The 27,771-nt window shown below is 47.7% G+C and overlaps 1 protein-coding gene and 1 long non-coding RNA gene across 4 annotated transcripts; one reads left to right on the plus strand and one right to left on the minus strand.

The window, feature by feature from the left end:
• LOC308596820 lies at positions 1-4,232 on the plus strand. The gene is made up of 2 exons (XR_014012718.1): positions 1-145; positions 1,515-4,232. It is a non-coding gene; the product is annotated as an uncharacterized lncRNA (long non-coding RNA).
• Positions 3,862-27,242, minus strand: SINHCAF (SIN3-HDAC complex associated factor). Of its 3 annotated transcripts, none has more exons than XM_081212084.1 (6): positions 27,093-27,242; positions 14,174-14,321; positions 13,656-13,755; positions 12,624-12,750; positions 7,988-8,138; positions 3,862-6,601 (listed from the first exon to the last, which is right to left on the minus strand). In XM_081212084.1, the coding sequence occupies exons 2-6, from the start codon at positions 14,299-14,301 to the stop codon at positions 6,439-6,441; spliced, it is 669 nt and encodes a 222-aa protein (XP_081068210.1). In that variant the 5' UTR covers positions 14,302-14,321; positions 27,093-27,242; the 3' UTR covers positions 3,862-6,438. The 3 variants fall into 3 exon arrangements, with proteins under 3 accessions (XP_081068210.1, XP_081068212.1, XP_081068211.1); XM_081212086.1 differs by lacking the exon at positions 27,093-27,242 and adding an exon at positions 26,118-26,228; XM_081212085.1 differs by lacking the exon at positions 27,093-27,242 and adding an exon at positions 25,214-25,335.
• Between the last annotated feature and the right edge of the window lie 529 nt (positions 27,243-27,771).

Genomic DNA, 27,771 nt, shown 5'->3' on the forward strand with positions numbered 1-27,771 from the left:
TGGCTTCTAAAAAACGTTTGCAAATCAGAACACTCACTTCCAGGTTTGCAGCGTTCGGGAGCTGATTTGTTCGGGAGCCAAGCTGTTCGACTACCAAGGTACCACTGTACTAAGAGATCATACTTGTACAGTTTGCACTATTACCGTATTTTTCGCCCCATAAGACGCACCGGCCCATAAGACGCACCTAGATTTTAGGGGGGGAAATGAAGGAAAAAATTTTTATTTCCCCCCCAGGTGCGCTGCGCTACACCAGGAGCTTGGGGCGTGCGGAGCTCAGCGCGCCCCAAGCTTCTGCGTGCCGGCAAGGTCTCCGCTAGCGTGGGAGAGCCGGCGCCTCTCCCAGGGCTAGCGGACCCCTGCGCTAATCCAGAAGCTTGGGGCGTGCTGAGGTCAGCGCGCCCCAAGCTTCTGCATGCCGGCAAGCAGTCCGCTGCCGCCCCAAGCCTTGCGCACCCGGCGGGACCTCCTGCCGGGTGCGGGAGGCTTGGGGCGGCAGCGGACTGCTTGCCGGCATGCAGAAGCTTGGGGCGCGCTGACCTCAGCACGCCCCAAGCTTCTAGGTGCGCGCAAGCAGTCCGCTGCCGCCCCAAGCCTCCCGCACCCGGCGGGACCTCCTGCCGGGTGCGGGAGGCTTGGGGCGGCAGCGGACTGCTTGCCGGCATGCAGAAGCTTGGGGCGCGCTGACCTCAGCACGCCCCAAGCTTCTAGGTGCGCGCAAGCAGTCCGCTGCCGCCCCAAGCCTCCCGCACCCGGCGGGACCTCCTGCCGGGTGCGGGAGGCTTGGGGCGGCAGCGGACTGCTTGCCGGCATGCAGAAGCTTGGGGCGCGCTGACCTCAGCACGCCCCAAGCTTCTAGGTGCGCGCAAGCAGTCCGCTGCCGCCCCAAGCCTTGCGCACCCTGCCTTCAGGGCGCTCGACGCTGCGAGAAGCAGGCTGCTATCCGCAGCCTAGGCAGCCCTGTGGGACCTCCCACAGGGCTGCCTGGGCTGCGGAATGGTTCCCGAAGCGTCGGGCGCTCTGCCTTCAGGGCGCTCGACGCGAGAAGCAGGCTGCTATCCGCAGCCTAGGCAGCCCTGTGGGACCTCCCACAGGGCTGCCTGGGCGGCGGAATTGTTCCCGAAGCGTCGGGCGCTCTGCCTTCAGGGCGCCCGACGCTCCGAGAAGCAGGCTGCTATCCGCAGCCTAGGCAACCCTGCGGGACCTCCCACAGGGCTGCCTGGGCGGCGGAATTGTTCCCGAAGCGTCGGGCGCTCTGCCTTCAGGGCGCCCGACGCTCCGAGAAGCAGGCTGCTATCCGCAGCCTAGGCAACCCTGTGGGACCTCCCACAGGGCTGCCTGGGCGGCGGATATTTTCCTGAAGCCTGGAGAGCGAGAGGGGTCGGTGCGCACCGACCCCTCTCGCTCTTCAAGCTTCAGCGAAAGTCTGCATTCGCCCCATAAGACGCACCCAGATTTTCCCTTCATTTTTGGAGGGGAAAAAGTGCGTCTTATGGGGCGAAAAATACGGTAAGTCCAAGTCTACTCAAAAGTAAGCCCCATTACTTGGAACATCACAGTTATCAGTAGATCTGTAAAGACAGACAAATTTCAGGCAGTCTGGTGAGTGTTTCATTTCTTATATCAAATCTGCTTCTTTATCTGTTTTGAATTCGTAAATACCACTATTAACCCACCAATGGTGTACTGTTTCATCGTATATATGATTTTTCTTGGGTGATGAAAGCTCAGTTAAGCTTCTGTGACATGCATTTTGTTCTTGAACTTCAGCACCTTTCATTTGTTGCGGCATTTCTTTTTTTTGTTCGTATTGTTGATCTTGTTTTGTTTTCCTTTTCTTATATGCAAAAATCAATACAAACATTTTAAAGAGAAATGTAAGCCCACTGTGTTTGATGTGGCTTACTCTTAGATAAGAGTGAATAAATGTGCATAGTAACATTGTCAAAATATAACGTGGGGTCAGGGGAGTAATAATAATTAATGCTTAATGCTTTCCCCAATTACAGTACTCAAGAACATTTCACATACATTACCCTGTTCATCTTTGCACCAACCTTGTAAAGTAGATCTGCATTATCCCCTCCCCAGATGGAGGGGAGAGAGAGTAGCTTTCCTAAAGGTCACCAATAGAGGTCATGACTGAGATCCCCATGGGAGACATACTGGTTGTTGCTTAGAACAACTGCTGTGCCGAAGTCAATATATCAATATAGCCATCTGGTTTTTGGATGCAGAACTTGATTTATATCACATAAAAATTTCACCTCTATTTAGACTCAAGAAACACTTCTGGGTACATTAAACAACACCCCACATAGACCAATGACAAGATCTGCTCTGAACTGTTTTAGATGTACATGAAGTACAAAATACTATTGAAAGCACTTCTAAGAAGCAGCAACAATACTGAGACATGAGGGGATTTCAAGTCTCATAGGCTTTGCAGAAATTCTTGCCAGCAGCTAAGTATTGGGATCAACAATTTTTTCCTGTGACACTTTGAACTTGTTTAATTCCCACACAAATCATAATTGGAAATTATAGAAATCATTATTATTCTGCTTAGGGAATTACTTGCTCACTATGGTCACAAAGAAAACACATCAAAGATGCTAATTGGCTGACAGCAAATATATTCATACATGTGAAATTAATTCCACAATAACTCAAGCTGTATCACAGAGAATTCTCAGTGCAACTTCTAGCAACCAATTAATGCCAGAGTAACTCTGTCTTACACTATGCTGGTAAAGCCGTGGTTAGGGTGCAAAATGAATACAGTCGTATCTTGGTTTTTGAACAGCTTAGTTCTCAAATGTTTTGGCTCCTGAACGCCGCAAACCCAGAAGTGAGTTTTGCGAACTATTTTTGGAAGCCGAACGTCTGACAGGGCTTCCGATTGGCTGCAAGAGCTTCCTGCAGCCAGTCAGAAGCCGTGCTTTGGTTTCTGAATGTTTTGGAAGTTGAACAGACTTCCGGAACGGATTCCATTCAACTTCCAAGGTATGACTGTATTGGGCTATTTTACTGCGGAGATAAAAATTCAAGGAAGTGTTTCTCTGTGAAATACCTCATCCTCATTTCTGCAGAAATATGAGAGAAAGATCCCTGCCAAAAAAAGGGGGGGATTCTCCTTATTCAGCCCATGACATCACCACACATCCAAATCTGATTGACATCGTGGTGTCATGCAGCCATCAAACTAGCTACTTGATTCAATTAGCTGAATCACAAAACAAACTCTTTAAAAATGTAAAAGTAACTGTCAAGTGTGACAGTCAACAGGAGGGACACTGCATTTTTTTAATAAAAAAAAAGACGTTTGGTTGGACTGTGTGTGGAAAACATTCTGAGATTTATAAATCTTTTTCATACCAGGAATATTCACCCATAAAGGTTTATGATGTTACATAGTAAGTTCTCTCTTAACTTCCCATGGCTACCAATGAAGAATCGGGATGTTCTTCCTTATTCCATCCATCCTTGAAAATGAACAACTTCTTAAAGCAGCATTAGTATTTGATCTGCCCCTGAATCTATACAGCCCCTATTCTCCTGCAAATCCTACCCACTTTAATGGTGAAATCAATAAATCAAAGTGTGTGTTTTTTAAGTCAGGAAGAAAAATGCTTATTTTTCTAAATAAAGTCTATTTTTTTATTAATTACCCTAGTGTAAAAAAAAAAGTTTGGATTACAAGTGTATGAACAATATAAAAAGTATAAAAACAGGTTCCATAGATTTCTACTACATTAATACAAAGTGCATAACTACATACAATTCATATTGCATTACTACATAGGAAGGAGGAGTAAGGAGGCTGAGGGAAAAGCAGTCTGCTGTTGTAGTAATAAATAAATAAATACAGAAGTAGACGAGATGATCCATATCATAGTACATTGTTTCATACTGTAGCTGTAAATGCACAGAACCATTGACGCTTACTAAAAACAACCCAGAAAAGAACAAAACAAAAAAACCTTAAACGTGTAAATTGATGAGGGAACAAATATCTGGGACTCCTACATGAATCCTTCAGAGATTACCAACCCAGCAAAACTCCCAAGTAGCTAGTCAGTTACAAATAAAGACCTATCTTATCCTCCCTTTAGAATATTTCTCCTATTTACAAATGGGGGGACACAATTAAGGGAACCCTAAAAACAAGGTAGGAAGACAATAGCTCAGATTTTGTTTTCCTAATGCATCAGTTTAGGATTTTTTTTGTTTAATAAAAAGTATAAAAGGACAAAGTTATGTTTGTAGTAGTGCACTGCACAAAACAAGTCGAAATTCTCATGCTATTCAAATAAATGGAGAAATCTGTATGAGCTAAATACAGCAGCATACTTACAGCGGAAGCCATTATTTGCCAAAGCTGACAGAACTCTTTCCTTGGTCAATTGGCGTATTTTATCAGAATCTTGGGAATCTCATCTTAAAACAAAGCAAACAATATTCTAATTCTTATGCTGGCTGAGATTTCAGGGAAAAACTGAATTCAGCCAAGTGCCTTGTCCTACGGCTAATATACTACAGTGACAATGCTTAAGAAACCCTTTTCCCCTCTCACAGTACAGACTGAGAAAGCATGGGGGGAAACATGGGAGTTCTAGGAGAGGCCTGCCTGCCCATAGGTGGTAGGGCAGAATTAGCTCACCACCTCTTCAGGGAAGTTTGTCACATGAAATACTGAAGAGGGGCAGCATTTAGGAAGAAGCAAATCCAAGATACGGGACAAGCAGGCAGTGAGGGGAATTAACTGTGCAGTTCTGTGTTGAAGGCTGGGCACAAGAGGAGTAGGAACAAGGACTGAAGGCACTTCTGGTAGATTAGGAGAGAAGGAGGGGGAACAGGAAGGACTTGCAGCCGGGACCAGAAGATCATAGACAAGGACTGACACTGACTACAGCCTGTGACGGCTCTTCATACATGAAGGCTATTATACACATTTAGTGTCGTGAACTTGGGAAATAGCTCTAACTAGACAATACTAGGCGGTTGTGGTTGTTTTAAAAAAGAGAGGTCACAGTAATTTACGCACACATTTACAGAGTATATATCTGAAATAAAAACGCTTTCTCTTATTTGTCAACAAATGCCGTGCATACCTAGAACTCTCTCTCTTTAGATAATACTTTATAATAAGGATGTGGGTAGGTTTGTTATTATTGCAATTTTCCTTCCTTGGGTGCGTAACCAAGCTAATCAAACAGTGCAGAAACACAGAAGAGGAATCTTAAACCTGAGCTTTTGCTAGAATGGGCTTGCTTTTGTGACTGGCCTTCAAAATTATAATTATTATTAATAATTAAATTTGTATAAAATGAAGAGTGATTACCGCATTGTTTGCATTCTGCTGTTGGATTGGGATTATAAAACCTCCTCTTACCTTGCCAGGCACAAACTGACTGTTGTTCCCAGTTGCAATTTACTAGTTTTTGACAGATTTTTACTCAGTCCTTATCAAGGTGTGGAACTAGACAGGTAAAGAGAGCAATTACAAATTACAATATACACTTAATTGGTCCCATACCAAGGTACTGAAAACAAGGACTTAGTATATATACTGTGTTATCATCACAGCCCTACACAACTGGCCAACATTTGTAAAGCGCGTCCCTTCAATACTATGAAGGAGCCCCTCATCTCCCTGAACGTCGTCTGCGATATTGATGTATAAATCATACATGGACTGCACACTGGAACAGGCAGTGGACAGAAAAAAGTTAACTTGGTCCAGTACCAAGGTAATGAATGGGCCAGTCTCAAAACTTTTATTATTTGCCAAAGACTGATTGCATGCTCAGTCCCTTCACATACAGACTTTTACTAGGCCAGAAAGATGAGCCATTGGCCTTGGGGTTCAGGACAGGCAAAACTTTTTATCCATGTTAAAGCATCAGTAGTAAAAATTAAGAGCTCCCCACCTTTACAACATATACAGAGCAGGGAAGTCTTGTACAAACTTCAGCAAACCCAGGTCCATGCCTAAGAGTAATAAGTATTTTCCTCACAGGGAGAAAAGGTTACTGGCTAGAAGTTTTAACATGCCAAAATGTGAGCACTACTTCTCTTTCAGAAAAACACACTACATATTTTAATTCTCTTTTATGGCCTTTCATCTGAAGAAGAGTTGTGTGGGGAAAGACTCTGAACCAAGATGACTTGCAGCAGCATTCAGCTCAATTATGGATTTTAGAGCCTTTTAAATATTATTTACAGTCATTTGGGGGTTGGGGGAGAGATATGAACAGGTTTCTGAATCAGTGGAACTGAAGCAGTAAAAAATGGAATCCTCAAACCGTTGAAGGTCACGTGCGGGGGGGGGGTGTCTTTTGGCAGCATAGCAGGCTTCTAAAGTGAATAGAAAGTCACTTTCAAGCCTTTCCAGAGAGAAAAAGAGGTTCTTTTTTACACCAACTGCTGTGGAAGTCACCACTCTTCCTGGTTGGAGATGGTTGGAGACTGGGGACCTTGTGGCTCTGGCTTCTCAGTTGTGGACTTCTTATTGCTACAGCAGGGTTTGAAGAGGTGAGCATCTATAACAACTTCTCCAAAGCGGCCTGTGTAAATAATTCCACAGCAAATTTTTTGCCTTCAAAAGAAAACAAGAAGATGATAAATTTTGATTTCATTTCATACATGTCTTAATTTCGACAAAAGATGGACTTGATGTGGCATACAAAAATATAAGTAATAATTGTTAAAATCAGCTAACAGATTAGAATGAAACCATCACAGCAAGGTAAAGCAGCATTAAATCTAAGTGGTGTTCAATGAGATTACAAAGGATCAAAGCAGTTTAACCAGAAAATCAGAAAAAAGTTACTCCTAAAATTTTTGTCTGAACAATGAAAGGTTTCACAGCTGACCATCACTGCCTCCAGTGGAAGCGAGTTCCATATGCACTGCATGAAGTAGTACATTCTTTTCTCAGTCCTGAATCTTCCAATTCAGATTCAATGGATGTCAACAAGTTTCAGTGTTACACAAGAGGGAGAAAAACTTCTCTGTATCCACTTTCTCTGTGCCATGCTTAATTTTATAAGTATCTACCATGTCAGCTCATATTCACTTTCTCTCTAAACTACAAAGTCCCAAATGTGGTAGCCTTTTTCCACAGGGGAGTTTCTCCACCTCTTTGATCATTTCAGTTGCCTTTTTCTGTTGCTCCCTTCCAAGTGGTATAATACACTTGCTTGTGAGCAAGAAGGCTCCAGCTAGCAAGCATGCCTAATAGCCACGAATAGCCTTGCCCTCTGCGAATCTGTCTAAATCCCCTTCAAAGCCATCCAAGTTAATGGCTAGCACCACACCCTGCAGCAGCAAAAGCCATAAATCAATGGTGCACTCCCAGACTTCTAGATCGCAGATTGTTATACATATCTTTGCTAGGCAATACAAGCCTACACCATATATGCAGCAACTAGCTAATCCTAAAGCAAGAGGGATACTTGGAGATCAATACAACTGCTGGCTACTGTCACGGCATCCATCATTTCCCTCTAAGAGAGGATTAATTGGGGGGGGGAGAAACAGCCTCAGGACTCTGGCTTTGCTTTCAAGAGAACAACAAGATGCCTTGTGACCCACTTCATGCTCTGCATGCTATCCACTTACTTTATTTACATCCCTAAACACCATGTTGAGTCATCAGCTGTCTGCAAGTGCTCCCTAATTGCTAAACCGAACGGAAGCAAAAGAGCCTTGTAATTAAGATTACATTTATTGCAATTATGTGCATTTTTAACCTCTGCCTCTTCCTGTGTTTTCCTCCCGCTGTCTACTTTCCCCTTTGTCTAAAAACTAAGACTGTGAGCCGCCTTCAAGCAGGGTCTTGCTGTAAGCATTGTTTTAAAAAGTTTTTATAAAGAGTCATGTTTGTGTAGCTCTACAGTCGCTAGTTGTGCTTCGGAAATAGTACAGATTTCTACCATGAATTAAAGGAGTGTGCTGATTCTGTTTCAGGCTTCCTTTTTACCTTTTCCAGTAAATGGGATCTAAGAAGGAGAAGACATGAGGGCGGCTGGAGCCAGCGGTCATCTCAGTGTCTGAGCCGTCATCAGACTGATTGCTATAGCAGGGAGACTGGGCTGGAGAGGCACTTGAAGTAGTGCTGTGGGCATCAGAGTCTGTAAGGAAGAGGGAAAACAGTGTATTTAACTAGTTTTGCATACGTCTTTTATTTCTTTAGAATATCAACTTTCAAAATATCCAAGTTTCTGCTCCATATGATGAAGAAAATGTACAGCACATTTCCACAGACTACTGAGACTACCCAAGTGTCCACCTACTATCAGTGTCCAGGGTGGGGAAACTTTTGCTTACAGGCCACATGTGGCCCACTAGGGGTCCCAATTTGGCTCACAAGGCTGTTTTCCCCAAACCACACCCATCCACCTGGCCCATGACACAATATGTGACCTCAGATGGGCAGCAGGTACTGACATGGCTTCAAAGAAACAATTGGGAGTGTAAAGTTGAGCTCCTGAGTCTCCTTTTGTTTGAACAAGACAGAGAGGGCACATCTTGCTTTGGAAGGGGGAAGTGGCTTCCACTGACATCTTCCCCTCCATTTTACCAGCCATTTCAATGGAAACCACTTCCCCCTCCTGCAGCAAGGTTCAAAGAGCCGCATAGAGCTGTTTGAACGCATGCCCCCCCCCTTGCAAACAGCCCTGTGCTGCTCTTTGAATCTCTGAAAATGTACCCCATTAGGGGTCGGAGTGAGAAAGATCTGGCCCAGCAGTCAGAAAAGGTTTTCCGCCCCTGAGTTATGCTTACACTCCTCCTACGTTCTCTTCAGGGTTGTTAATATTTAATCCCCCATGTACTTATTACCCCAAATCTTACAGAGAACCATTTGATAATACTTTTGGAAGTTTGGAACGTGCCATTTACCTATTGTGGGTGAGGAAGCTCGTGGATCCACCCTTGTCACTTCGGTGGCTAAGAGTGCTTTTTACCAGCAACAGCTAGTGCACTAACTACTAGCACTCTCAGACAAGGACAGCTGGCCAAAGGTAACTCGGGACTTGATTGCGGCAACGAGTTCTATGTAGGGCTACCCTTGGGCCTGGCCTCAAAGCTCTGGCTGGTGCAAAATGCTGCTGGACTGTTGGTGGGGACAGACTACTGCCAGCACTTAACACCTGCCCACAAAAGGTTGGCTGTTCAAATTCAGGGTTTTTTTATTGATTTATAATGCCCTTAACTTGGGTTCAGGATACTCAGGTTCAGGACCTCCTGGTCTCTTATAGACCTGCCTGGATCACTGAGATCTTAGGGGGAATCGCTGTCAGTGGTCCCCATTGACTGAAGACACATGGCTCATATCCACCAGGAGGCCTGCATTCAGTACTTTGAGGGTAATTTGGTGGAACTCCCTCCTGGCTGAGATTAAACGGCTCCTGCCCACATCCTGTTGAATGTCAGATGCTTGTCAAAGACTTTCCAGTTCAGCAGGGATTTTAAAATGTGTCTGATTATTAATTTTAACTGATCTTATGCATTGTATGCTTTTAATTTTTATGTATACTGACTAGAACAACCTTTCTAGTCTGGTGTCCAAAACATCTTGAGTGCACTAGGCTGACTTAGAAGCTTTGGTAATTACAGTGGTGCCTCGCAAGACGAAATTAATTCGTTCCGCAAGTCTCTTCGTCTTGCGGTTTTTTCGTCTTGCGATGCACGGTTTCCCATAGGAATGCATTGAAAATCAATTAATGCGTTCCTAGGGAAACCGCCTTCAGACCAGGTCCGGGGACAGTCTGTCCCTGGACCTCTTCTGAAGGCTGGGGGGGGGGGACAAGGGCTTTTCTTCCCACCCCCAGCATTTTAAAAAACCCTGGGACAGCGGAGGACTTCTCCGCTGTCCGGGGCGATCTTAAAATGCTGGCGGGCGGCATTTTAAAATCGCCCCGGACAGCGGAGGACTTCTCCGCTGTCCGGGGCGATTTAAAAGCCCCTGGGAAGGCAGGCAGGGGGGACAAAGACTTTCGCCCCCTGCCCGCCTTCAGAAGGTGTTCCCGCCCCCCGCCCCACTTCGGAACAGCTTTCCGAAGTGGGGCGGCTGGGGCAGGTGTCCCCGCCCCCCCGCCCCACTTCGGAACAGCTTTCCGAAGTGGGGCGGATGGGCCAGGTGTCCCCGCCCCCCCTCCCCACTTCGGAACAGCTTTCCGAAGTGGGGCGGATGGGCCAGGTGTCCCCGCCCCCCCTCCCCCCTTCGGAACAGCGTTCCGAAGTGGGGCGGATGGGGCAGCTGTCCCCGCCCCCCCCTCCCCGCTTCGGAACAGCGTTCCGAAGTGGGGCGGATGGGGCAGCTGTCCCCGCCCCCCCTCCCCGCTTCGGAACAGCGTTCCGAAGTGGGGCGGATGGGGCAGCTGTCCCCGCCCCCCCTCCCCCCTTCGGAACAGCGTTCCGAAGTGGGGCGGATGGGGCAGCTGTCCCCGCCCCCCCTCCCCCCTTCGGAACAGCGTTCCGAAGTGGGGCGGATGGGGCAGCTGTCCCCGCCCCCCCTCCCCCCTTCGGAACAGCGTTCCGAAGTGGGGCGGATGGGGCAGCTGTCCCCGCCCCCCCTCCCCCCTTCGGAACAGCGTTCCGAAGTGGGGCGGATGGGGCAGCTGTCCCCGCCCCCCCTCCCCCCTTCGGAACAGCGTTCCGAAGTGGGGCGGATGGGGCAGCTGTCCCCGCCCCCCCTCCCCACTTCGGAACAGCGTTCCGAAGTGGGGCGGATGGGGCAGCTGTCCCCGCCCCCCCTCCCCACTTCGGAACAGCGTTCCGAAGTGGGGCGGATGGGGCAGCTGTCCCCGCCCCCCCTCCCCACTTCGGAACAGCGTTCCGAAGTGGGGCGGATGGGGCAGCTGTCCCCGCCCCCCCTCCCCACTTCGGAACAGCGTTCCGAAGTGGGGCGGATGGGGCAGCTGTCCCCGCCCCCCCTCCCCACTTCGGAACAGCGTTCCGAAGTGGGGCGGATGGGGCAGCTGTCCCCGCCCCCCCTCCCCACTTCGGAACAGCGTTCCGAAGTGGGGCGGATGGGGCAGCTGTCCCCGCCCCCCCTCCCCACTTCGGAACAGCGTTCCGAAGTGGGGCGGATGGGGCAGCTGTCCCCGCCCCCCCTCCCCACTTCGGAACAGCGTTCCGAAGTGGGGCGGATGGGGCAGCTGTCCCCGCCCCCCCTCCCCCCTTCGGAACAGCGTTCCGAAGTGGGGCGGATGGGGCAGCTGTTCCCGCCCCCCCTCCCCCCTTCGGAACAGCGTTCCGAAGTGGGGCGGATGGGGCAGCTGTTCCCGCCCCCCCTCCCCACTTCGGAACAGCGTTCCGAAGTGGGGCGGATGGGGCAGCTGTTCCCGCCCCCCCTCCCCACTTCGGAACAGCGTTCCGAAGTGGGGCGGATGGGGCAGCTGTCCCCGCCCCCCCTCCCCACTTCGGAACAGCGTTCCGAAGTGGGGCGGATGGGGCAGCTGTCCCCGCCCCCCCTCCCCACTTCGGAACAGCGTTCCGAAGTGGGGCGGATGGGGCAGCTGTTCCCGCCCCCCCTCCCCCCTTCGGAACAGCGTTCCGAAGTGGGGCGGATGGGGCAGCTGTTCCCGCCCCCCCTCCCCCCTTCGGAACAGCGTTCCGAAGTGGGGCGGATGGGGCAGCTGTTCCCGCCCCCCCTCCCCCCTTCGGAACAGCGTTCCGAAGTGGGGCGGATGGGGCAGCTGTTCCCGCCCCCCCTCCCCACTTCGGAACAGCTTCGCTTCCCCGCTTCCCCCAGACGTCTTTTGCAGCAAGGGGCTGCGGGGAGATCGCTATCTCCCCGCAGCCCCTTGCTTCAAAAGAGAAGACCCGCTGTCCCCGGGGCAAGCTTCGTTTTGCGAAGCAAGCCCATAGGGAAATTCGTCTTGCGAGGCAACTCGAAAACGAAAAAACCTTTCGTTTTGCGAGTTTTTCGTCTCGCGAGGCGTTCGTCTTGCGGGGTACCACTGTAAATGGTATATGAATAACTTAAATAAGTAAAGATGTTGCTGCTATTTTTTAAAATAATGTCTTATCTTGCTCTTCTCTGGATTGCTAAGGGTGGTATCATCCCATTTCCATCCCCAAAACAACTGCAGTATGAATTATTCCTTTGGGATAAGATTGTGTACATACACAAAGGGTGGGAGATAGTGACAAGCCAAATGGGAGTCACATGTTTTGACCCATTTATGATAAAAATGGTTTGGAGTGTGTGTGTGTGTATCCCTGAGGTCTCAAATTCAGCCAGGTTTGGGAGGGATTTTCAGCTTGACTGAATTTCCAATTTTACGCTGCAACTAAGCCACTGGAACTGCAGAAACGATACTTTCAAAGTCCTCCAGTAATGTTCCTTTGCTCAGGTCCAAGAATAAGCAAGACACATACTGTAAAAAAATACTGTAGGGCTGTGAAACTAGCAACATTTAAAGCCAGCCTCTTAGAGAGATTTAGGAGGGAGTATTCCAGGGTAGCCAGCATGGTGGATTTTTTGAATTTCATACTGCCTCTATGCACCAAAGGCCCTCTCCTGTGATATATAGTACAGCCATTCAGAGTCAAGGCCCGCGGCACCAAATCAAGCCCATTAATGGAAAAAGCAGATAGGATTAACATACTGTGTCTCTTCAACTCTTTCTGCAGCTTGCTTATCTGATTGCTCTTCATCCTGCTGCCAGAAAGGGTTTTCATCTTCTTTGGCTTCAATGTCGTCTTAAGACTTGGTCCAGCTCTTGCATCCACCACCTGGAAAAGGACAGCAAGAAAGAAGCTTGTTTCATCGACTCTCATCTGATGAATTGTAGCAATAAGCAATGGTGTAAAAACTGCAAAACCTTTTTTAATGGGGAAAGCAGCTGTGTGCTGATTTGCACGCAAGAGTTTGCTTTACATTGCTCAGGCTCTACTGTGCTTTAAAATAAATAATAAAATACTAACAATTGAAACTCAGCACCCAAGACCTTTCAGGTTCAGTGCCAAGTAAAGCTGGATGTTCTGAACTGTATACATTATACAAATGGAGCAAAATTTGACTAAATTGCAACCCAGAAATCAGCACCCGCCCTTTGAACTGCTCTGATGATGGAGATGATGCTTCTGCCCCTTGCTTCTTATCTATCCGCTCCTACACCTAATGTGCAGCATACCTCCAGTCAGAAGGAATAGCTAACCAGTGTCCTTCACCCTGGTGCCCTTCAGATGTTGCTGGACTACAACTCCCATCAATTCCTGATTAGCGGCTAAGCTCACTGGGGATCAGAGGAGTTGTAGTCCAACTGTATCTGGGCCTGTTGTGGCTTATGCAACTCTCCCTCCCAGTCCTATTTATCGAATATATTAATGCCTTATGAGTCATAACATCCATTAAGGCAGGCAATGGCAGAACCATAACACCAGCTGTTCTACACATGTTGTACACACAATGGCTATTAAGAAGGAAACGCTCAGGACAACAACTTCCACCAACCCAAGCCATCGGGTTTTTTTCCGTTTTTTTTAAAATTTAATTTAAATTCATCATTAATACACATATACAAACCCAACCCAAGCCATCGTGATCAGTGATCATGGAAGGTCTAGTCCAGCAAGATTTTGAGGGCACCAGACTGGCTACTCCTACCATGTTACAGGATGAGAGAGGGAAAACTCACATGATTCCAGTTCTTTTTTGATCCTGCTGGCAGTTTTTTCCATCTTTTCACCAGAAGCACACAAGCGTTGCAAATATCTCCTGATCGGGCCTCGTGCAAACTGTGAGAAGAACACAAAATAGTTCAATTGCTTGGTTAAACCGGAACATGGGGAGGCGAACTAAGGCCCAGGGGCCGGATCCGGCCCAATCGCCTTCGTAGATGGTCGGGGAATCAGCGTGTTTTTACATGAGTGGAATGTGTCCTTTTATTTAAAATGCATCTCTGGCTTATTTGTGGGGCATAGGAATTCATTCATTCCCCCCCAAAAAAAAATATAGTCTGGCACCCCACAAGGTCTGAGGGACAGTGGACCGGCCCCCTGCTGAAAAAGGTTGCTTACCCCTGTACTAGAAGGAGATCAACAGAGAGAAAGGCACACAACATGGTACACCTTTGGTTTTCAGGCTTCACTGAATTTTGTAACAGCCTTCGGCTCAGAAAACCCAACACAGTACTGGAATGGCACCAACTCTTACCCAAAGCAGTTCTGGAAGTCCTTTTCATAACGCTTGCTGTCAGTGAAGCGAGAACTGGAAGACTTTGCTCTGCAAATGCAGCAACCTTCTAAACTCCGGTACATCTTCGGTTTGTGAAAGCCAAACATCTTCTCTTCCCTTCTTTAGCCTGTTGGGATGAGGGAGGTTGGGAAGGAAAAGAAAGGAGGTGATCAAGCTCCAAAAAGGAACAAGAGTAGGCAATATTTAGAAGGCAGCTGTGGTCTCTACCCCCCCCCCCGCCTCTGCCATGTACAACTCTGCAAACCGACACCGCATCGCAGTCAGAAATGCCCAGTGGGAGATGATCCATTATTCATGATCCCTGTCCCACACCATCTCCCATAAGGACAGGTGTCTCAGACACATTTCCGTTTCTCTTGATCGCCAGCAGCGCGTGCATTTGTGTCGCCCCCTCGTTCAACGCAGAGGACCACAGGAAATTCAGCCAGGCATGTAACAAGGTGACCCAAGCGGCTGCGGTTAATGCAGGAAAAAAGGGGGAAGTTGCCCCGTAAAAAGGTGCATTCTAAGTCACCAAGTTTGTCTCAAAAGTTATTTCAGGTAGATTTGTTGGCTTCAAATGTGGAAGGGAGAAAACAGGCATACACCACTCAAAAGAAAACCAATCAGAATGGGAATCTATGCCCACCAATAGCGTTCCTGTTTTGTTAAGAAAAAAACCCAAAAACTACATTTCCATGCTATTATTGCTATTGTGCTACAGGATGGCCCCAAACAGGTATACAGTGGTACCTCGGGTTCCATACGCTTCAGGTTACATACTCCGCTAACCCAGAAATAGTACCTTGGGTTAAGAACTTTGCTTCAGGATGAGAACAGAAATCGTGCAGCGGCAGCGTGGCGGCAGCCTCCATTAGCTAAAGTGGTGCTTCAGGTTAAGAACAGTTTCAGGTTAAGAATGGACCTCCGGAACGAATTAAGTACTTAACCCGAGGTACCACTGTACTTCCCTCAGGACCTGCACAAGTGCCCATCACTGATGATCCTTTGGGGCCTCTGAAGATCAGGACTGTATCCAAACCATACTTTTATATCCCCTGGCCTTGGCTGGTGCTTACATGGGTCTTTCATTTTTGTGCACTGCCTCGAGACTGAAGTGGGAAACAGTATAAAAATGACTCAATAAAATAAATATAAAACAATAAGTCTTTTCAGGCTCTACTACCTCCAACCCTTTTCTGTCGCAAACAGTAAATCCAACCTCTTAGCTGCTACATATCTCCCACCAAACATGTTGGGCAGTATCATCCTCCTTGCTGCTACACGGCAGATTTCACAGAAGTGCAATATTAAATAAGAATACATAAGCACAGTTATTTGCCAGAGGCACATTCCTTAACATGCACCATCTCAACTGAAGGGACGCTGACCTCACAGTTCCATCAGCTGGGAAGCCCAGCCATCGCCTCTCGTGCCTTAAACATGCAAGGAATGTGCCTCACGACTAAGCTATAGCATCTCATCCAAGGACTGGGCCTGGTCACACAGAGGACTGGAAAGAGGGTGGGGGCCACTGAGGAAGAGGCACAGATGCCAAGGACAAAGTTGGCAAGGCTTTCTGTTGTTGACAGGTCTAATCTTTGTGCACCTGTAAGAAAAGCTTCCATCCAGTTTCACAAGGCTGGGTTTTCATCTGGCCAGGAATGAGCCTGAAGTTCACACCAGAATCTAAACCAGAAAGCGGTCTGTGGGTGTGGCCTTTATTTCTTTAATTTATATACCCCCTTTTCTTCCAAGGAGCTATCTCGCTTTCACCAGGAACTCCTCCACAAGCAAAGAATCCCTTTTGTGCCAAGGGTGTTGCTGTTAGGGCAGGGGCAAAGCCAGTGGTGGGTGGTGACACCCCATTTCCTCTCCTGGAGCCCCATTCTCTCTTTCACACTTCTTCCCCTCTCAGCAGGCTACTAGGGAGGGGCAGAAGTCCACCCTGATCACTTGCAAGGGGGCTCTTTTCCTCCCTTCCCTCTGGAGTCCGGACTCCCCCTCCTTGCATGCAATTAAGCCCTATGTGATGGCTGACTCCTCCTGGAATTTATGGCCAGCTCTATCAGAGATGTGGAATTTCAGGCCCAGGGGCTGAATGTGGTCCAGGTCTCTGCCTGGCCCTTGTAGCGCTCCCCATCCCACACCCCCTCCCAAGTCACAGCCCTTGGCAGCCCTGCTTTACCTCCCCCTTTCCAGTGTTTCTGCCCAGCTGCGAGGTGACCCTGAACTCTTGATATGCCTCTTGCTTATCTGGGAGGAGGAGGATAGAGAGGAACACAGGAGAGCGAAGAAACCAGCCTTCTGTGCAAAAACCAACATTCACATTTCTTGGTCAGCTCATGTTTACTTCTGGTCCCATCCACTCCCAATTTGTGAAGGAGGCAACGCAGCCACCTGGGCTGGGGGGGGGGGGAGTCCCCACTTCGTTGTATACCTACCATCTTGGCTTTGCTTTTTGAGGGGATGGTTTGGCAAAGACTGGGAGCTGAATCAGGTCTGCACAGCTGCTGCCCCGTGGCAGCAATTCCAAGCATGCTTTGATCAAGAAGCAAGTCCCACTGAAGTCAGGAGGACTTGCTTCCAACTAAGCGTATTTAGGAACCGGAAGCTGCAGATACAGCAGAATGCTGCGGCACAATCGCTGCCAGGAGTGAGATCCTGTCAGCATGTAAGCCCTTTACTCAGAGGTCGGCCCTGCTTGCCGACTTGCTACTGGGCCAAGTATAAAGCCCTTAACAGCGTGGAACCAGTTTACCTGCAAGACTGCCTGGGAACTGCAGCCCTGTGAGAGGTAAACTATAGTTCCCGGGATTCTTTGGGGTGTAGACAGTCATGGGCTTGCTATGTTGCACAGGAGCTGGGCTAGACAGAACAGGTTGGAGCAGAGCAAGAAATAGGAGTGTAAGTTTCAAATGTTAAAATCATTTTTAAAAAACCTTATTAGCTTCTCACAAAAGAAATCAACCCTTTCACTCAGAAAGGGATCTCAAACCAAGTTTGATGCCCTGTGCTGCTTCAGACAAGAGGAAGCTACCATTATCCAGCTGTACAGAACAAAACAAACACACTTAAGAGTGCAAGTGTTAGAAATGGGGGGGGGGGCAAGAATGCAGAGGAAAATACACCACATCCCTTGTTTTCTAATAATCTCACTGCCAGCCAGTTCTGTTGCTACTGTTCTTATTAATAAAACAGGGGCCTCAATGTACACAGCCTTTTACAGGAGTTTAAAAGGCAAAAGAAAAAGTCGTACCAGCACTTGAAGACCTTGCACTTTATTTTGGGGGGGGAGGGGTTCTTTTTTTTAAAAAAATAAGTTTTTATTGTTAAAATAGTTCATCATTAATACACATATACAAGCATACAAACAAACATTTCATACAATCCTTAAAAGTGTTCAAACATACTTACACTCAATCCCACAAATACTTCCTTTTCCCAACACCATCCACCACCCCTCACCCCACCTTTGTGTTTGACATCCAATCTACTCAATTACAATTTCTTTCCACTTCTATTACTTTCTTTCACACACCTTTAGCCTAATTTCATACTTCTTTTTCTATTACACATTGTTATCCATCTTATTTGATATTTCAGCATTTTGAAACGGAACTTGTTTATTCTAATAGGAGTTCTGATTTTTCGATATGATTTTGCAAGTATCTTTTAAACACCTTCCAGTCCCTATCTATCTTTTCTTTTGAAATCCTTCCAATTTCTTCCATTGTTTTGGATATATTGTAATACTCCAATAATTTGGCAAGCCACTCTGTTTTTGTTGGTATTATACCACTTTTCCAGTTTTTCGCAATCAATAGCCTTGCTGCTACTGTTGCGTATAAATTATAAGGTGAAGACCTTGCACTTTAAATTAATAGCTAATACTGAAGGCTGAAATTGATTTAAGATACCATGCCTCAGTTGCTAAGACTTCTACTGAGTGTTGCTCTACTGAACTCTGGGCACACTTTTGCAAGGGAATTTAACTCATACCTTTTAATATCAGGACTCCTAGAGGGCAAATGGGAGTCCCAGAGTGATCTCTGCAGCCACCAGTACTTTTCTGTGGTTTCTTGACAAAACAATTACTTCCAAAACCCTTAAACTCTCTTGTCCACCCAGTTATGAGAAAGGTTGTAGTTGAAGCACAGGCTCTGCCTGCAGACAGACTCAAAATCAGCCTGTAGCATCTTCACGAAGGGCTAGGAAAGACTACTGTCCAAAATCCCGGAGAACTGCTGCCAGTCAGTGTAGAAAATACTGAACTGGATGGGCTAAGCATTTGTCTCAGTGCAAGGCAAGCTTCTTAAGCTCCCCAGTGCCTGGAATCACCCTACAACCTTTTGCAGAGACGCAGCTATTTTGGCAGAGTGACCATGCAAATGGTCAGAACAGATTCTCAAGCTTCTTTCAGCCTGAAACAAGAGGTGGTGGACTCTCCTTCCTGGGAGGTTTTTAAGCAGAGGTTGGATGGTCATCTGTCAGGGATGCTTTAGCTGAGATTCCTGCACTCCAGGGGGTTGGACTAGATGACCCTTAGGACCCTTCCAACTCCACAATTCTATGGGTTTTTCCCCCACACCTGTGTGTACCACAAAGGACAAGCAACAAATATGCCGATGTACATTAAGGGCATTTATCTCTGGAAAGTAAGGGTGGATCATCTTGGGAAGCTATTAAGCATTGCAACTAAAAGCCAATGGACTTCAAAACAGAAAAGGTAGTAAAAGAAATATTTGGTTTCTATGGTGGTTTTACGGTGGAATGTTTAGTCTCCCAAAGTGCTTTATAATCCTTCTCTCATTCATAACAGCCCAGTCGTGGGCCATTCTATTTTTTTATGATTGCACACATATGAGTAATGCCAAGTTTAGATTTCAAAGTGATCTGCAGGCAACAAAAACAAACCATAACTAGGAATTTGGGTTGAATGCTGCTGCTCATTTCCGAATCCAGATCCAGCCGTTTAGGGGCAATTCCAAAACTTACTATTGCTTTGATGCTGGCCTGTCTGCAAGAGTCACGCTTACATGAAAGAGCCTTATATACCACCCCCTTCTGACAATCTGCTTTCTCACAAGGCCAATTCATCTGCCAAAAACCTTCTGCAATGCAACCTTGGGAGATGATAAGCCTTGATACAGTTTGCCTGGGAGAAAAACACCCATGTGTGGAAACACCTGGAGCCTTTATTTTGAGAACGAAGGGTAACAATGAACAAACTGAACCACAACTGGAGGCCACGGAAACAGAATCTGCTGCTTCCCACTGGCAAGTGATGGCCCTTCTTCCTTTGGCACATGGCTATTTTTAACACTATGCAAGGCCAATCTCCATCAAACTTCAAATCATACTAGGCAAGACATAGAGCTGCCAGTCATTTATCTACCTGCACTTTTATTCCCATTTCTCCCTCAAAACTGGATGGTACCAAGCACAGCCCCAAACCGCTGGACGTAAGATCTGCAAGTGGATAAAAGGAGCAGAGCCCTTGCAGCTAATATCATGGACAACCTTGGGCTCAGGAATTTCCTTCCCTCCCACCAACCTTTTACTGATCTTCAAGCCACAGTACAAACCTCCCATTTGACAGAGAAGTCCTTGGCTCCAGGCACGGAAATTATTTACTTCGTTATCTTCCAACAGAAGGAAGTTTACAAAAGATATGCATCTGTACAGACTTATATATTCTTTTAAACCAGTATTTCCTACCTGTTTTTAAAAAGTAGTAATTGTAAGGGGGGGGGGGCGTATTATCACAAATTAAGTTTGTTCCAGAAGTGTAAGACCCATCTTTTTGTAAACTTATCTTCTTGGAAGTTAATCATTTCTCATCTTTGATAATTCAGTTAAGTAGCGTCACATACTTTCTTTAGCTATTTCTTTACAGGAGGTGTTTTGTCCTTTTTCCAGTTCTGACTATTCTTGCATAGATTAGTAGACTTGTAATAGCAGAATGTCAGGGTTTTTTGTTTTGTTTTACTTCTGTCCAACTAGCACAAAGGAAGGTATTTGCAAGAATTCCTAGTTATACTGCACCCTGCTATTTCTTGCATAATGTACATTATACAAGAATGTATAATTCATTTGGCTTCTCTAGCCATAATTTTTCTTTGCTTTTCTTTAAGCTACAAAGTCTCAGATGCTGCAACCTTTCTCGACAGGGGAATTGCTCCATCCCCGTGACCATCTGGGTTGGATACATGCAATCCAATTCACTGACTGTCCAAGAAAACAGTATTTTACTATGCCTGATGCAAATCTAAATGCTCTCTATGCAATACTTGTAAAACTATGTTAAGCAATGCTTCTTAAACACACACAGTCCATCTCAATACGGGATTGTGATTCTCCCAATTCCATCGATGACTATTACTGTATTTCCCCCCTCCCCATCCCTCAAACAAATTAGCGATGTCAGCATACTAGTGGGTGGGGTAAAATCCTGTAATATAGAGAAGGCCTCCTATTCTAGGACTAAGGTAAGTCACTTCTATTTCAGCAGGATTCTGATCCTATGCTGTGGGTTTGCTGCTTAAGAGTTCACACCAACCGGCAAAAGCTTTCTAGGATTTCAGACAAGAGGCCTTCCCAGACCATTACAGATGGGAGATAAAGGGTAAAGATAAAGGGACCCCTGACCATTAGGTCCAGTCATGGCCGACTCTGGGGTTGTGGCGCTCATCTTGCTTTATTGGCCGAGGGAGCCGGCGTACAGCTTCTGGGTCATGTGGCCAGCATGGCTAAGCCGCTTCTGGCGAACTAGAGCAGCACACAGAAACACCGTTTACCTTCCCGCCGGAGCAGTACCTATTTATCTACTTGCACTTTGACGTGCTTTCGAACTATTAGGTTGGCAGGAGCAAGGACCAAGCAACGGGAGTTCACCCCGTCACGGGGATTCAAACCGCCAACCTTCTGATCGGCAAGTCCTAGGCTCTGTGGTTTAACCCACAGCGCCACCTGTGTCCCTTACAGATGGGAGATACAAGGGATTTAAATATGGGGCCCTGCACATACTCTGCCACTAGGTGGATCATGGGCTGATCCGGCAAGACGCTTACATCCTTCCTCAAGAGTGCACACTCAGGACCATGCAACACAGCCGTGTTTTCACTTCAAGAGACCTCCAAGGTGGATCAATGGGATTGTAGTAAAAAAAAAAATTTTATCAAATCAGACTAGCCCTGCTTTAAAAGGAGCATCCCAAGGAGAGAATGCGTCATTGCAGATCAAGAAACCCATGTGCAAAAACTCTCACCAGGTTCTTCACTGGCCCAAGTTTGCTCTTTCTGTTGCGAAAGATCACCAGATTACCAAGCTTCATTATCGAAAACTCCCTGGGTGGTCACAGGAAAGCCTCTCTCTCTCAGCCTTTCAATCAACAGCAAGTTGATCCTGTGGGAATTAAGCATGGACTGCACGGCTAGGTAATGCTATTAGTAGCAAGAACCATTTCTTAAAACTCTGGACTCTCACGGTTTGTTAAAGATAACCGCCTCTCTCTCTCGCTTATTCAATGAAGTTTAAATGGGTGTAGAATGATTATCTGTGATTGCTTGAGCAATACTTCCTTGCAATGTATTGGTGTGGCCTATAAAACACAGGGTGGGCCACTTTTCTCCTGCATTCCTTTGGGAGTAATCTGCGATGGGTGGGGCAGGAGCTCAAAGGGACAAAAGTGGAAAAAATGGGTGGGTCCACTCCCTGTTTCTCTCTCTCTATTTCCAGTGCCCCCTTCTCCTCCCTCCTTCCCTGGTGGGCATCGGGAGACAGACTGCTCTTGTCAGAGGTCTGAACTGCTTGCCTGCAGAGGGCTGTTGAAATTAGGTGCAAGTTACCCACACTTTATCTCCATGGAGTAACAGAGATGCAAAGCAAGCCAGGTCCCTCTGCTGAGATGATGACAATTTAATTTCTGATGCTAGAGAACGGAAAGGGTTGCATCCAATGACACTGTCCTCCTGGAGCAAGGTCTTCTGTCTGCATAATGGGGCTTCTTCTCCCTCAGTGGTGCCTCCCCACACATCCTCCAGAGCAAATTCTGGGAGCGTGCCGGGCAAGGAAGTCCCACCACGCTGGTGGAAGTCCTTGCACTAATGGGACAACTTTGTTGGATGCAAGCCAAAGATAATAAAAGGGATGAACCTAAGCAAACACTGTACCAAGTACTTGGAGATGAGGAGATACATAGAGCCCAATTCTGTACATGTTTACCTGCGATGAAACTCCAGTGAGTTCAAAGAGCCTAAATCCCAAACTTAGAAGAGCCTATTGGACCACATAGCCCTGCATCCTGTTCTCACAGATTCCAACAAGATGCCTGTAGGAAACCCTGAAGCAGGATCTGAGTGCAAGAGCATCTTGCCTATCTGCAAATCCCAGCAACTGGTATCGAGAGGCCTACTGCCTCTGACAGCATCGCCTTATCCCCCATGAACTTGCCCAATCCTATTTTAAAGCCATTAAAGTTGGTGAGAATCACTACCCCCTTCGGGAGTTCCATAGTTTTAACTACACACCGTATGAATAAGTACAGTGGACACTTGGGTTGCAAACGTGATCCGTGCGGGAGGCACGTTCACAACCCGCAGCACCGGGTCACGATTCGGCGCTTCTGTGCATGTGCAAAGAACGATTTAGTGCTTCTGCACATGTGCCGAAACCCAGAAGTAACCCATTCCAATACTTCCAGGTTCGGTGCGGTGTGCAAGCGGAAAACACGCATCCTGAAGCATCTGTAACCCGAGGTATGACTGTACTTTCTTTTACTAAAGAGGTCCTTTAATTTCTGCCCATGATACCTACTTTGCTGCTAATACCTGAATAAGAATAATAGCTTTTTCACACAACACTCAAAATTACCTTTGAGTTTCTGTTGTAGTATAGAGAGTTGCATGTGAATGCTCCTCTCTGTGCCAGGGAGAAAACTAGATGAGAGCTTCTTAAAGACCCCTCTACACATTTTCAAATACTGTATTATAAATGAACACCAAAAGAGGTGGGAAAATACAAAGGGACTTTGAACATCATGTTTTAAAAGACCCTCAACTGTCTCCGTCCATACACTGAAAGTTGTGTGCGTGCATATATAAAGTGATTAAAGTAGGAAAGAGTTTCCAAGCATTTAAGCCATTTTTAAACAAAACCCTGTGCAAAAGAAGATCACCATGCTACTCACCACGGAGAGGCAAGCCCTGCCTCCAGGAAAGACCACCCACCCACATCCACCTCAGCCAAGGACGACCTACTTTTCAAAACAGGCCGTAATGATCAGAGAGACACCAAGCTCTGAGGTCTCTTTTAGGCACAGGTGCAAGGAACTCTGCTTGCCTGGGAACAAAATATATATACAGTGGTGCCTCGCAAGACGAAAAGAATTCGTTCCGCGAGTCTTTTCGTCTTGCGATGTTTTTCGTCTTGAGAAGCACGGTCCGTCGCAACTGCACCTCTTCAAGAGGCTTAAAAAAAAAAGTGCAAGACGTTTTCGTCTTGCGAAGCAAGCCCATAGGGAAATTCATCTAGCGAAGCAACGCAAAACCAAAAAACCCTTTCGTCTAGCGAGTTTTTCATCTTGCGAGGCGTTCGTCTTGCGGGGCACCACTGTACACACTCCCTAGAAGCAGCAAAGAAGAAGCAACAACACAGCTATGCTTATGCAATAGGAGAATGTGTCACTCTACCTGCCAAGCTCAGCCACTGCCATGAGGTCTCTCCATTTAATGCCCAAACGTGCAACTGGACAAGAGAGAGGATACTGTTGTTGTTTACTGATAGGATCTGATGGTTAAAAGAAGCCAACAATGGAGGGATGTGGGAGAAGGGACTCACTCATGCATAGGCATTGCAAATCATCACTCACTCACACACACACACACACACACACACACACAAAACAAATAAAAGGCAATCAAAAGCTGTCCACATTTCCTGTTCCGCTTTCGACTAGCTTTGCAGTAAGCGGCTGCCATGGAAGGAAGCGTCATAACATTCCCCCCTCCAGAGGCCGCCTAATCTCCGAGTGCTACTGGTGGTAGTCTCTGCCCAAGGGGGGGGGGGGCTGGAAGAGAGCGAGCGAGATCGGGGTCATCATAGCTACTGGCACGGATTTTACACACACAGAGAGTGTGTGTGTGTGTGTGTGTGTGTGTGTGTGTGTGTGTGTGTGTGTGTGTGTGATGCGCAAGAGCACAGCCTGCCCACCTTTTCCCCCTCCCACGAGCACGCCTCCCACGCAGAAAGAGGGAAAGTGGCATCCCAGGCGAAGTGACTTGAGTTTCGAACGCTTTTTTATTAAAACTATAATGAGAAACAGCAGGTTGCGCTGGCGCTCTTACCAAATTTGTGTGTGTGTCTGCGCGCGCGCGCGCACACACACACACACACACACACACACACACACGGTGTGAGATGGAAAGCAAAGGAATGGACCCTCATTAAGTAACCAGGGAAAGTTTTACTCCTCCGCATTCTCGCAGAACAAAAGAGACGCTAAAGGTTCCCACCCGCCCCCTCCATCCCATCGCCGCCGCGACCAGCAGCACTTCCTGCTCACTAATGCCGCCCGCCCCGCACCGGCGCCCCGCTAAGCTCCTGCGTGCACATCGGGTGGGTGTGAGCGCGCGATCTGCCCGCGATGGTAGGAACTGGTTCCTCCTCATGGCTTTGCCCTGACGTAATTCAAACATGGCAACAGTTCCGACTTCAAAGCGGGATCGGCGAGACCTCCCATAAACACGCGCCACGAGGGGATAGCGAAACGCGCTCTAACCCCGCACAGATGCACAAAAGCGTGTACAGTACCAATAAGGCAAACGTGACATCTATTCCTTCCAGCTCTCTCACTTTCCCAGTTAATTAATGACCGAGCGACATTACAGCCCGGGACAGGCAGCGACTAGAGCGTGTGTTTGCTCCAACACTCCGCTCAGTCCCTCGAAGGCGCTTCCTGCCTCTGAGCCACCTAAACACGCCTCCGCCGCCGCCTCTTCCCTGCACGCGGCTTGGTACCTTGCACTGGGGGCGCACGCAGTATCTGAATTTTTTAAAAAAAACGTCCTCAAGAAGCAGCTGCGACCTCGTGCGTATTTCTCTGCTCCGATTTCGGATGCAACACGGTTCGTGCGTGTTTATGTGTCGAAGGGCTAGAAAGCAGCGCTGCCGCCGCCGCCGCCGCCTCTCCCCCCCCCCGCCCCGCCTCTCGCGCGCCGTTTGCAAAGCCCAGCAGCCACATGCTCTATATAAGCCCTTTGTTTTGCCTACATGCGGCAAACAAGGTAGTAGCCGGGGCTGTTTGCTTCCGCGGAGTGGAATTCGAAAACAAAAGATTACACTTATGAGACGCGCGGGAAAGGGAGGAAAGGTTCCAGGTCGACTTTAAAGGAAAACAAGACTCGTATTGCACGGCGGCGCGGGCGGGGAGGGGCGGATGTGCAGCGAGGCGACTCTTAAAAAATAAAAGTTCCGATCAAAGTTGTATATAGTACTTTTAAGAGTGTCTGCTTTTAAAGTGGCAAGATACACCACCACCCCTTTCCAGGCCGCATTACCACCCACCCAACTCAGATGGTTAATGACATGGTAGTCTGATAAACAGCTTTTTAATTTTTTTATATTAAAAAAACCCCGAGATTAACACCACAATCCTAACCATATCAACTCAGAAGGAAGTCCAGTTTTGTTCAATAAGGATTACCCCCTGGTAAGTAGCTTTAGGATTGCAATTTTAAACGACTTGCGTAGCTTGGAGCACGTGTCGTGACAGATTGCACAAAAACAAAAGATCCCTCCGTTTCAAGCAACTCAGTTGCGGCTGAAACTGGAGTCACCTCTAAAAGGCATGGGCAAACCACCCCAAGGGTAACCCGCCCCGCCTCTGTCCTGCTGTCTTTCCCATTCCTCCGAGGAAACATACCCCGACACCGCCATGGCTGTTACCCGCTTGCCATGCAACGCGGTGCAACTTTCCCCTCGCGGAATCGATCTACAGGTGTATCACTCGCAGAAAGGAACACGGACCCCGGGGAACGTTGGGAAATGGAACGCCCGCGTCGCCAACATTCCAAACCTCGCCTCGAATCCTAAATCGGTTTAGCCGACCTCGAGGGATTTGTTGCAAACCTTATTCCCCCTCCCCCTCCCTTTTGCTTCCCATTGTCGCCGGTCCCGCGTCCATAGCTGTAACGGACAACACAAATCTGACCGCCGCCAACACGTCGTGCACAGCAAATTGCTGCCCCAAATCCCACATTTTATTACTCGGAAGTAGAAACCCATTAACTTTCATTCCACTGTGAAGGGTAGCCGGGATTGCAGCAATCACCTCGCTTCCTTTATGTTACGAGAGAGGAGCGAACAAACAACTTTTTTAAACTGGGAACTCCCCGCTCCGGGGCCCGACCGCGGTCCAAAGCACTAACTGCATTAAAACACCCAGCGATTTCCAAGTTCTCTTGACGATGGGGTCGAACAAACCGGATTCAATTGGGAGGGGTAGTGGAACAGATAGAGAAACTCATCCTACAACTGTTTTCCTTCATGGGGGGCTGGAGTCGCCACTCCGCCACATGCTCGACCTACAACAATACAAGCAGCGTTTCGCTGCCCCCGTTTCTTCCGCCACAGGATACCCCTCCAGAGTGCAAAGCATTCCAGAGAATAACGCCAGCTACACACCGTCTCACCTACAAACACCCCCCTTGCATGTATATACGACATCCTCTTGATAACTAGTTTGCTTGCAGAAAGGCAGGTTAATTAAAAAATTTAAAACGCACAAATAAAAGAGCACAAAACTTGTCCGACCCCGCTCCCCGTCGTTCAGATGTACGGCTACTATTTTAAATCTATATTTCCCAACTGGAAACGACGAACATTTAAAAGGATTTACCTCCAACGAATCAATAGCGTGCTGGGTTGTGCGGAGCGATCTTCCTCCCCCCTCCTCCTCTGCGCGGTCTCGTTGTCTCGCTCCTGCGTCTGGAGAGATGCAAGCTCTGGAGTCATTGGCTTAACTTCCAGGCGGTGTGCGCATGCGCGGTTCCCACGACTCCGTACTCCTCAATCGAGCTCTTTTGCATGCGCGTACCATTGTCCTTTTAAGGGAGAAAAGGGCCGAGCGAAAAGCATGGGAAGGAAAAGCACGGGGGAGGTCCCGGTCATTGTGACGCCAGAAGTGACGTTGCACGCACGCGGGACTAGATTTGCGGGAGGGAGATTCTAAGAGAAGCTAAGGAAGGGACGTCTCTTGCCGCGGTTGCTCATGCTCTCGCTGCCCATTCAGGATTTTCTTCGGTTAAAAGGACATAAATCTTCTTGTAGGGCAATGAATGAATGAGCTCGCTTCCCTTTCTCAGCCCATTTTCTACTCTTCATGCACAGATGCGAGGCTTCAAGGTTTGGTTTGGAATATGAGCGCACCAACGCTTCCTCCCGGATACACACCGGCCATCACTGAGCAAGTGTGACTCTCCTGTAGCCTCCCCTTCAGTCAATGATGAGGTCCATTTTGCCTTAGTTTCATAACAGTCACAAGCTCCCAGCCTTCTCACTTAGGTGTGGCGTGGCGG

This window comes from Podarcis bocagei (assembly GCF_964188305.1).
Source record: "Podarcis bocagei genome assembly, chromosome: 10".
In the NCBI taxonomy this organism is placed as follows: Eukaryota; Metazoa; Chordata; class Lepidosauria; order Squamata; family Lacertidae; genus Podarcis; species Podarcis bocagei.